The following is a 12,352-nucleotide window of genomic DNA, read 5'->3' on the forward strand; positions in this document are numbered from 1 at the left end:
GGTACTGATAAGTCCACAAGTACATGATTTTATCCATAGTTCAAATAACCTGATATGTCTGAATTAGCTTATAGGTCCTTTGTTTTATTTTGTTCTTGGCGAGGTACGTATTACAAGGCAACTACATTCACAAAATCTTTTTTTTTTTTTTGGGTACATTTTGCATAATGTGGGGTTTTTGAAAAAAAAAAAAAAATTATTTTTTATACTTTTTAAATCAGGGGTTTAACATTTGATACATGGATTCACAGGACTCTTAAATGTTGTATCGTTTTTGTTACAAGAAGATTACACAGAAAAAAGATGATCCAACGTATGTCCTTAAGAGTGCAATCACACGACTTATTTAAAAGAAGTTCTACTGCAAACCATAAATTTCTTATAAACCATTATCTGAATGAAGAGTTACTACTTACATTAACATTAGATAACATTAGGAATGTGAAAGTTTTGTCACAAACTCCTCTATATTCTTATCTGAACTTCCATCTTCGTCGACTGCCTCTTTAGCCAATTCCTTCCATTTCATTGAATTCCTTTTCATCTCTTTTCCTCTCTCTCCCCCAATTACTTCCCTAATGCATAGCTCTATTTCTTCTTTGGTACCAATGCCTTTTTCATCCACTTTAACCCTAATTCCTACCTTCCACACATCCATAATGTTCTTTGCATTAGTTGTTTGATCTGACCATTGTGGCATCGCAATCATTGGCACTCCTAAGCTCAATGCCTCAAGTGTCGAGTTCCATCCACAATGAGTCATGAAGCAGCCAACGGCCTTGTGAGCTAATACTTCTAGTTGAGGGCACCAACTCATAATTAGTCCTTTCTCGGCTGTTTCTAATAAAAAATTATTGGGAAGCTTTTTCTCTTCAGATTCTCTAACAACCCACAAAAAGTAGCAATTACTATTCTTTAGGCCCCATGTTATCTCCTCCATTTGCTCTTCTCCAAGGGTTGCCATGCTTCCAAATGATATATAAACAACTGAGCCAATTTCTAATGTGTCTAACCATTTCATGCAAATGTCCATGTCAGGCTTGAAAAGGTTAAGGCCATATTCTTTGTCATCCTTCAATCGCTTGTCTAAATACATTGATGGAATTGCCGGTCCAATTGTTTTGAAAGGCCATTGGCTTGCCATCCAATTTATTACCTATAGGAATTTAGAAAGTAGAAGCATATATGTGTACGTAATAGAATCAGGTAAAAAAATTATTAATAATAATTACGAAGACGATGAAGTACTCTTATGTCATACCATCATGGTTCAATGATATACTAGAGATGGAGAGAATATCATTCTTTTATACTTCCATCATTTTTATTGGACAAAAAAGACCACACACAAGCATAAACACTATAATCTATACTTAAAGAGACACACAACTACACCACACAAATATATATATATATATATATCACATAAGTTTCTCAAATATATATTATCACATAATTTATTACATATACATATTATTTTCCTATATATAAAAATTTTTATTCAAGTCAGTTTTATATGGTTCGAGATCAATATTTTATTTTGATTAAGTCATATGTAATTATATTTTAAATATACATCTCTCTAATATGGGACAAAAGAATTCAAGCCAAAGGTAAGGCAAAGCAATCAAGCCAAAAAAGTCAAAGGCAAAGGCAAAGAATTCTTGAATACCTACAATAAAAGGAAACCAACCTAATAGTACTCTTACTCCATTGATTCATCCTTTGTAAGATAGAAAGAAGAATGACATCTTTTCAATATGAGCCAAAAGAATTCAAGCCAAAAGCAAGGCAAGGCAAGACAATAAAGCCAAAAAAACCAAAGCTAAAGGCAAAGAATTCTTGAACACCTACAATAATAATCGTGATTAAAATTCCTTAAATATTTTAAATCAAAAATTTTTTTTTATGAGAAAGGTCTTTTTAAAAAAAAAAAAATAAATAAACATTACACATTAAAATATAATAATATTTTTAGAAAATATAAAATTTATACAAATCATATCTTCGTCTCTTATAATTGAAAAAGAAAAAAAATGTCATATATATATTCTAAAGTTTTTAATAAAGACATCAAAATTCAAATCATAATTATCACCTAGCTCAATAAGCATCTCCTGATATTTTTAATAAAAACATGACAGATTTAAATCTTAATTGTCACCCAACACTATCGATTTTATGAAAAAAAGAAAAAAGAAAAAGGAAAGAGAAACCTACAAATACAAAATGAGAAAATGAATTGTTTTTAAGAAAGAAAAGGGGCTTTTACACAAGATATTTCCTTGTAGATTTTTGGAAGCTTATTCATTAAAGGCTGTTAAAGTTAATGAATTATGTGTCAAGAATATGGAATGTTTCACCCAAAAAAAAAAAAAAATAGAGATATTAGTATTAATATAAGTATTCCTCCCATATTTTTTAATGTGAAAGTGGAAATTAAGATAGCATCTCAAGAAGCTTGAATATATGTACTCTTCTATAAAATAAAATTAAAAAGAAGAAGAAGAAAATTGAATATATGACATAGATGGATTATTGAACCTACCTCATCTTCCAACTTGTCGAAAGTGTTGCACAAGAGCCAATTCGATTCCTGGAAATTTGAGAATTGATTCACCACAAGGTTTAACAAATCTGGGTACGAGCACGTATCAGAAAGAAACGTAGGCATATCATTGATCCCTAGGGATGGCATCGAGGGCAATGATATTGAAGACCCTTCTTCTAAGGGCATCTGAAGTGTTCCTTGATGTGCATGGTAATAGATGGCATTAACCACACATGACTGAGTGAAAAATGGAGCTCCATCTATTCCAGATTGTCGAGCTACGTTTAAAGCCCATGGCAGAACTGAGTCATACACAAGAAACTTTGGAGGGTATTTGGAGCTATTATGTTTCTCAATGAGCTTTGGTAAGTTCTGTGAGACTTTAGACTTGAAACGCTGGAGTTTTTCATCTATGGTTTCCAAATCTTGGGCTTCTTCAGAGCCATCAGAGATGGTCTCAAAGTTGATAGAGCTGCTTTCATGGGCTTGTATAGACTTGCTAATATGACTAGTAGCGATGAATGTTACTCTAGGACCCTTTGAAGCAAGGCGTTTTGAGAATTGCAGCATTGGGTTTATGTGACCTTGTAGGGGATAAGGAATCACCAGGATATGAATTTTCCTGTCCATTTTCCTCAACACTGAAGAAATTGAATTGGAGAAGAAATGATTCACCGTGAAGAAATAAAATGTCGTGGTACATATATTGTTCAATGCTGCCAGTGATTAGGTGAAGGACTAATCAAACCGACACTGGTAAGTGTCTTGTATGTTTGTACCATTGTGAGTGGAAGTGGCCACATATCACTTTTGATTTTACGTATATTATAAATTATGCAGGAAAAAATAAAACTTATAATTAGTGTCAGAGATTCAGAATTGTCATGATTTTATTTCCTGTGTGGCCTTTTAGGGCATGTTTGGATGCTTATGGTTAAAAATTAAAAATTAAAAATATTATAATAAAATAAATTTTAAATACGTAAGTAGTGCGGTAAGATTCAATTTTAAAGTTAAATTTGTATTTTTTTTTTAATTTTTTAAGTTAAATTTGTATTTTTTTTAAAGTTAAGGGTCTCATAAATAGTACTATTAACTTACAAAAATAAAATATAGACATTATGGATAGCGCAAAACGCTCTATCCAAACTCACACTTATTCAAGTTTATCAAGAAATGAATGAAATTTAATAAAAATTGACACATAAATAAGATATGAATTTGGGTGTAAGACTCAATGCATCCCTCACATATAATCGATATGTCTATAGGTACTTGCCGACTATAGTAATATCAATATCAAAGTCTTGTTTCTAAACTGGATAACTATTTATTTTCATAAATAGTATTATGTAAAGTATAAGTCTGTATGGATACAACTTATTTTTGCTGAAACTGAAAACTGAAAATACTGTAGCAAAATAATTTTTAAATATGTAAATAGTATCGTGGAACTCATTTTTAATATATTTTTTTAATAAAGTGGTTGTAGGTTTCATAAACAGTACATGAACAGTGTTGATACAGTGTGAACAATGATAATTGTCCCTGAACAGTACTGCTACATGTCAACATATGTGGTTAAAAAAAAAAAAAAAAAAAAAGAAGAAGAGGAAAACGCTAAAAGTTGCAAACGCAGACGCGCAAATGCACTATCCAAACAAATACTATATATTGTAAAAAAATAAGTGGTCAATTTTTGTCACTTAAGAAAAAACGGTTCATTTTACATGCTACTATTCATGCAAATTAATAATTTTCCTTCTAAATTTTGAGGTGATAATATATTTTAAATTGATTAGTTAGAGTTAGATTGCATGTTTTCATATTCATTTAATTAACTTTAAAAATGTTGAAGTGATAATTGATCAATAAGTCTGAGTCGAAATAGATTCTCAAAAAAAAAAAAAAAAAGTTTGAGTGAAACATAATAAATTTAACAACAATAAAAAATTTAAGGATAAAAATAAAGTAGTGTTAGTTACGGTGAAGTCAATGAGTCTTTTGTTAAAAATGGCAAAAAACGAAGTTTATTTGTGTTATGGGCATTATTCCAACTTAATTAGGAAATTGAGGAAAGAGAGTGAATTTTGGCAATGGTGTTGCCGAAATTCTAACAAAAGTATGAGAGAGAAAGAGAAAAAGGGGGAGAGAGAAAATTTTGAATTTCGGCAATAGTATTGCCGAAATTCCTACTGCTCAAACATGATGACCGAAGTGTGCGAGTGCCCAAAGGAAATCAATTGTGGCAATGCCATTGTCGAAATAGGAAAAAAAAAATTGTGGCAATTGCCATTGCCAAAAATCCATTACACTTTTTTTTTTTTTTTTAGAAATGATAAATGCACACAAATTTTACAACATTTTTATAACAAATTCTAAGAGACAGGTTGTTACTGATTGTTATTATTAGATTAAAAAAGTAATTTTAGTGTTAAATTCAAATTTGAACTAATAGTAACTAATTACCTGTAATTTGTTGTAAAAATATTATGTATGTAGCACGTTATATTTTTTTTAATTCCTCCCCAGATTTTGGCATTTACTTTTTTTTTTCCCTTCCATTTTCGGCAATGGCATTGCCACAATTTTTTTTTCCCTATTTTGGAAATGACATCGCCACAATTGATTTCCTTTGGGCACCTGCTCGGCAATGGCTTTGCCACAATTGATTTTCTTTGAGCACCCGCACACATCGGTCAGCGCGGCAATACCATTGCCGAAATTCAAAATTTTCTTTTTCCCACTTTTTCTCTTTCTCTCTCATACTTTTGTTAGAATTTCAGCAACACTGTTGCCGAAATTCACTCTCTCTCCTCAATTCCCTAATTAAGTTGGAACAGTGCCCATAATGCAAATAAACTTCGTTTTTTGCAATTTTTAGCCAAAAGACTCAAAGTCAATGCCATACTAAATACAGTTTCGAATTTCGATTTAGGCTAGAAAATGAAAGAATGTACCAGTACCATACTTATTGCTACTTAATGAATTTAATAGTATATATATTATTTACATGTTTATATTATATAAATTTAATTGTTTGAGAAAATTCTATATAATATGTTATAAATGAGTTTATACCTAAACCAATATGGCTAAGCCCTATAGCGGCGTTTTTAAGGAGCTTATTATATACGATTTTCTCAAAATCGAGTTAAGCCCTATAGCAGCGTTTTTAACGAGCTTATAGTGATGTTTTCAGGACCTATAGTAGCATTTTGTAACTCGATCTCCATGAAGTCGAGTTATAAGTAAAAAAAAGAAAAAAATTTGCATGTAACTCGAGTTTATGAAAATCGAGTTACAAAACGTCACTATAGGTCTTGAAAACGTCACTATAGGCTCCTTAAAAATTTTTATTTTTTTTTCCCATTTTCGGCAAATCCATTACACTTTTTTTTTTTTTTTTAAGAAATGATAAGTGCACACAATTTTTACAACAAATTCTAACTATCAGGTTGTTACTTGTTGTTATTGTTAAATTAAAATAGTAATCTCAATGTCAAATTTAAATTTGAACTAATAATAACTAGTTACCTGTAATTTATTGTGAAAATATTGTGTACGTAGCACATTATATTTTTCTTTAATTCTTCCCCAGATTTTGACATTCACTTTTTTTTTCCCCTACCATTTTCGGCAATACCATTGCCACAATATATATATATTTTTTTTGGCACTCACTCATTGCACTTCTCACACTCACACATCCGGGCAGGTAGAGAAAAATTGGGCAGATGAATTACGGCAACACTGTTGCCGAAATTCAAGCTTTTCTCTCTCCTCCCTTTTTCACATTCTCTCTCCTACTTTTTCTTGGAATTTCGGCAACACTGTTGCCGAAATTCAATCTCTCTATTCATTCCCCTAAATAACTTGTAACAGTACCTATAACACAAATATATTTTAAATTTAGCAATATTTAGCCAAAAGACTCTTGATTCAACAATTCACGCATAAGACAAATGAGATGAAAAAGCAGTAAAGTTGTATTGTTTTTCTCTCTCCTTATTTTGTCAAATAACTTTAAACAGTACTTATAATATCAATAAACTTCGTTTTTTGACAATTTTTAGCCAAAAGACTCTAGTCCTAGGTGTTAACAGTTGGCAAGTATTTCTTTCAAAGAAAAAGGTGTAAATAATATTTTCTATCAATTAATTTAGCACCTAATTGGATATAGATTATAAGTGTGTTTAGATACCGTTTATTTGCTAAAAATTAAAAATTTATTACTAAAATATTGTAGTAAAATATTTTTTAAAGGTGTGAATAGCGTTGTAAGATCCAAATTTACCTAAAAATCTATGTTTTGTTGAGTTTGGTGGTACGTAAGCAGTACCCATGGGACCCACTAAAAAAACGTAGAACACGCTGATTGGGCAAAACGCCCAATCCAAATGCACACTATAAATGAAAATTATTTCACTATTCAGCTTATTTTTGTTACTATTTATGGCCCAGTTGCATTTTTTGGTACTATTTATAGGCCCTATTCTACTATTTCAGCTAACTTTTACCTTTATCTACAATATTTTCAGTAATAAGTTTTCATTTTCAGCAAAATAAGTAATATCCAAACAAACTCTTTGTCTATGTTATTACCAATTTATAGTCAATTTAGTTCTTACAATTAATTTATTAGTGAAAAATACTTTTTTTTAATAGTTTCTATCTCTGGGTTCTGCTCCTAATAATAACTCTTTATCGTCATGCTAAGATACCAGTCATTTTTTGATGTAAGCAGGAATTGAATTCCAAGTCTCTTATTCAAGTATCAAAGACATTACTAATTGAACTAATTGAAATTTATAACAAGAAATACTTATGCACAAATAGTTTACATTATTAGCATGTTTAATGTTAAAATATTATATAAGATGAAACGTGTCAAAATTCTAATGGCCATGTCAAAATATTATAGTAAAAAATACTTATGTACAAACTGTTTACATTATTATCATGTTTATTGTTAAAATATTAAATGAGACAGAAAGTGTCAAAATTTTAATGGCCACCTCAATATTTAGATGTCAAAAAATCACATCAGCTTTTAAAAAAAATCTTTTCTCTACCCAAATTTTTCCTTTTAATTTTCTTTTAGTCAATTAGAATTTATTTTAAAGATTTATTCACTGTTCTTCTTCCCTAAACCCAGATTCAATAGTTTAACTGGATTCCAAAATTTCAAACAGCATTAAGGGATCAAAGTGAACTCGAAAACTAAAAGCGACAATCTTGCTTGTCTATTCAAAACCATTCCTGGACCCATTGCTATCTCTGTGAAGGCGATAGATCTAGTTGTTTATCTTTTATGTTTTCAATTTTTGTTTCTTAGATCATCAAGGACCGTGAAATCTATATATAGAACTAGAGGGGTTCAGATTCGTCACTTTTAGCAACAAGAAGTCGAAGGGGCGGCGAAGTTTAAACGAAAATCTAACTTTGTTTAGACTTTAAAGTTTAAACCCAACAAAGGGGTTTGAAAACGTACGAGGTTGTCTTATTCTTCAAGGGCCAAGCATGATCTGATTAAAGTCGGGTTTGGATGATGGATTGGTTGGAAAAGAGAGAGAAGGGGAAGTAACGGAAGTGACTTTTGATGTTAAGCGATTGATCGTCAGTGATTGTGTTTTCGTTAGGGAGTGAAGGTGGATCCCATGTTAGGACTTGGGAGTGTGAAGATATTAAAGGTGAAATGACATGAAGATGATGTTGGAGGAGTGTAGACAGGGAAAATTCCTGACCTATCACAAGCTGACACATCACACTACCAAGACCACAAAATGCAGCCAATTACAGAGCACCACATACTGCTGTTAGGTTTTACCATTACTATTCAGAAGCCAATAGAAATTCGCCAAGTGTCATGCAAGAACCAATCATGCATCATCGCACATGTAAGCGATGACATAATCAGCTTCGCACGTGTAAGCGATGACATAAGCAGCCTCGCACGTGTAAGCGATGACATAAGCAGCCTCGCACGTGTAAGCGATGACATAAGCGGACCAATCAAACTCTGCCACGTGTCACCAATCAAACTCTGTCATGTGTCACCAATTAAGCTCCGCCATGTGTCACTTACCTACCCCTAAACTCCTATAAATAGAAGCCTTCCTAAGGCATTTGAAGGGGGATGAAATCCAAGGAGGACCAGGCCATTGGAAGCACTCAGAAGTCCAGAAGCTCTGCCGGAACCAAGCTCTAAAGCCTCCAAGAACTTCAACTTCGAATACGAAGAACATTCGAAGGAAAATTATCCAAATCATTCGCCTAGATCCAAAAGTTTGCTGGAATCAAGCTCAAAAGCCTCCAGAAACATCAACAAATCACAAATCAGTGAAGCTCTACGGATCAAGCCTCTAAAACCCCGAAGAACTTCCACCACAAACCTTCGAATACCAAGAACATTCGAAGAGGAATCATCCAAATCATATTCCTAAATCTCAAAGTTCACTGGAATCAAGCTCAAAAGCCTCCAGAAACATCAACAAACCACAAATCAGTGAAGCTCTACGGATCAAGCCTCTAAAGCCCCGAAGAACTTCCACCACAAACTTTCGAATACAAAGAACATTCGAAGAGGAATCATCCAAATCATATTCCTAAATCTCAAAGTTCACTGGAATCAAGCTCAAAAGCCTCCAGAAACCTCACAAACCACAAATCATTGAAGCTCTACGGATTCAAGCCTCTAAAGCACCGAAGAACTTCCACCACAAACCTTCGAAGACGAAGAACACACAAAGAACACACGAAGAACGTGAAGAACAAAGGATTTCTAACAAGCTCATAGCCAGAGATTCATTGTAATTCCGTTTCAACAATCTTCGATCCATCCTTCAACCAAATTGAAGGATACTTTGTGTTCAAGTGAAAATCACATTACCACAAATCCAATTAACAAATCTTTCAAGGAGATCGAATCAGAGGATAACTCTTTTGTAATTACAGAGAATTGTACCACACATATATTCAATACAAATTCGCATTTGTGACACTATTTTACTTGTTTGACTTATTTCGAACCGAGAAATTTAGTCTTCCACAAGGAGGTAAATTGAGCATGAGATATAGAGTGATATTCCTAGGTTTCATTGTGACTCAAGTGTGGGATTTTTGTGGTGTAGACACATCATTATCTCACTTAATATTTTAACATTAACCATGTTAGCCATGCAATCTATTTGCCATGTAAGCATTTTTTATTAGAGTAGGGACAAAATTGAATGTAAATTGAAAGTAACATGGACTAAATTAACTTTTGCTAAAACGTAGAGACCAAATTGATCATAATTAACTCCAAAATGTAAGGACTAAAATAGTGATTTCACCAAAGAAAAATAGAGATAATTTGGTAAGTGTATATAAACTTTTCAACCCGACTCATGCATACTCTTAATTTTTTCCCTTGAATAAATATGAAAAAAGAATACGCTACTTATACATGAAAAAGTATACTATAGGGGTTTGTTTGATTGGAAAGGTGAATGGAAAAATGAGAGGATAAAAAAATTTTATTTTATTTTTTGTTTAGTTGTNTTCTACGGATCAAGCCTCTAAAGCCCCGAAGAACTTCCACCACAAACTTTCGAATACAAAGAACATTCGAAGAGGAATCATCCAAATCATATTCCTAAATCTCAAAGTTCACTGGAATCAAGCTCAAAAGCCTCCAGAAACCTCACAAACCACAAATCATTGAAGCTCTACGGATTCAAGCCTCTAAAGCACCGAAGAACTTCCACCACAAACCTTCGAAGACGAAGAACACACAAAGAACACACGAAGAACGTGAAGAACAAAGGATTTCTAACAAGCTCATAGCCAGAGATTCATTGTAATTCCGTTTCAACAATCTTCGATCCATCCTTCAACCAAATTGAAGGATACTTTGTGTTCAAGTGAAAATCACATTACCACAAATCCAATTAACAAATCTTTCAAGGAGATCGAATCAGAGGATAACTCTTTTGTAATTACAGAGAATTGTACCACACATATATTCAATACAAATTCGCATTTGTGACACTATTTTACTTGTTTGACTTATTTCGAACCGAAATTTAGTCTTCCACAAGGAGGTAAATTGAGCATGAGATATAGAGTGATATTCCTAGGTTTCATTGTGACTCAAGTGTGGGATTTTTGTGGTGTAGACACATCATTATCTCACTTAATATTTTAACATTAACCATGTTAGCCATGCAATCTATTTGCCATGTAAGCATTTTTTATTAGAGTAGGGACAAAATTGAATGTAAATTGAAAGTAACATGGACTAAATTAACTTTTGCTAAAACGTAGAGACCAAATTGATCATAATTAACTCCAAAATGTAAGGACTAAAATAGTGATTTCACCAAAGAAAAATAGAGATAATTTGGTAAGTGTATATAAACTTTTCAACCCGACTCATGCATACTCTTAATTTTTTCCCTTGAATAAATATGAAAAAAGAATACGCTACTTATACATGAAAAAGTATACTATAGGGGTTTGTTTGATTGGAAAGGTGAATGGAAAAATGAGAGGATAAAAAGATTTTATTTTATTTTTTGTTTAGTTGTGAGTGAAAAAGTAAAATGATAGAAAGAGCGAGTTTGGATAAATTTACTCAGATAGCCTTATTAAAAAATAATTCCCAATTAAAACAAAAAAGTGATAAACAACCAAAAAATATTACAATCACCCAAATTTATTTAAAAAAAAAATCATGTTCTAGAAAAAAATATGTATAAAAAAAAAAAAACAAACACTATCACATCCTAGCCCAAGGAAAAAAAAAAAAAAACAAACAAGAAGAACGAAGAGGCAATGTCCAATGGGAAAGCAAAAGAAAAAAAATGAGAAGAAAAGCCAAACATTTTTCTTCTCCAAAAATAAAAAAGCAAACATTTATTATAATTGGAATTGAAAAAAAAAAAGAATAAAGAAAAAAAGAGGCCCATGTGCCACATGGGTATTTTTGTCATTTTCTCCTTTAAGTTTTTTCCCTTATAGGTATTTTTGTTATTTTCTCGTTTTTTTTTTTTTTTTAAAGAGAAAATTTATTGTACACTTTTTAAAAAATTTTCACTTCTCATTTTCTTTTTTTCATTGTCTTTAAAATTGTAACACACTCTAACTTTATAAACTACGATTACTGTGAAGTAAAGTACAAACGAAAATGTGATTATACAAGGTAGATTGTGTTTATTCCAGAAAAAAAAAAGGGTAGATTGTGTTTAACTTGATGGAATCGTGGCACTTAATGGGTGTAGCCCAGACTTGATGGGATAGCGCATTAAGTGAGCTGCCTATAAAGTCTCCAAGGTCAGCCTTTAATTTAGAGCGACATGACAACAATTTAGCAGTGTCAGAGTCAGACACGCTGAAAATGGCTGAGGAAACATTAAGCGCGTTGGACTGAGATCATTGCACATGATTCAATATTATATGAAAAATGCTAAGAGTCACTTAAAGATATTGGTTAATAATTTATTTAAAATAAATTTTTATGAAAAATAAAAAAAATAATTAATATTTTGAGAATTTTTTTTTTATTTTTTATAAAAGTAGTATCAATTTTTTTTTAAAATAAATTATTAATAAGTGTCTTAAGGGCACTCGTTAACATAACTCAATACTATCGTGAAGTTCAGTTTTAAAATTATTTTTGTTTAAAAAAATACTTGTGAATCCTATAAACAGTACATTGGACTTATTATTTAAACACTAAACACGCCAGCTGCCAGGTGTCAATGCAATCTAAACAATTACTAAACTTTCAATCTTATCCATCAAATTAAAAAAAAA

At 31.7% G+C, this 12,352-nt stretch overlaps 1 protein-coding gene across 1 annotated transcript; it reads right to left on the bottom strand.

The window, feature by feature from the left end:
* Positions 1–304: 304 nt before the first annotated feature.
* On the bottom strand, positions 305–3,240 carry LOC112039385 (mogroside IE synthase-like). The gene is made up of 2 exons (XM_024072260.2): positions 2,549–3,240; positions 305–1,156 (listed from the first exon to the last, which is right to left on the bottom strand). Exons 1-2 carry the CDS (start codon positions 3,179–3,181, stop codon positions 434–436), a joined length of 1,356 nt encoding a protein of 451 aa, XP_023928028.1. The 5' UTR covers positions 3,182–3,240; the 3' UTR covers positions 305–433.
* Between the last annotated feature and the right edge of the window lie 9,112 nt (positions 3,241–12,352).

Source organism: Quercus suber, unplaced genomic scaffold (genome assembly GCF_002906115.3).
Source record: "Quercus suber isolate HL8 unplaced genomic scaffold, Cork oak 2.0 scaffold_231, whole genome shotgun sequence".
NCBI lineage: Eukaryota > Viridiplantae > Streptophyta > Magnoliopsida > Fagales > Fagaceae > Quercus > Quercus suber.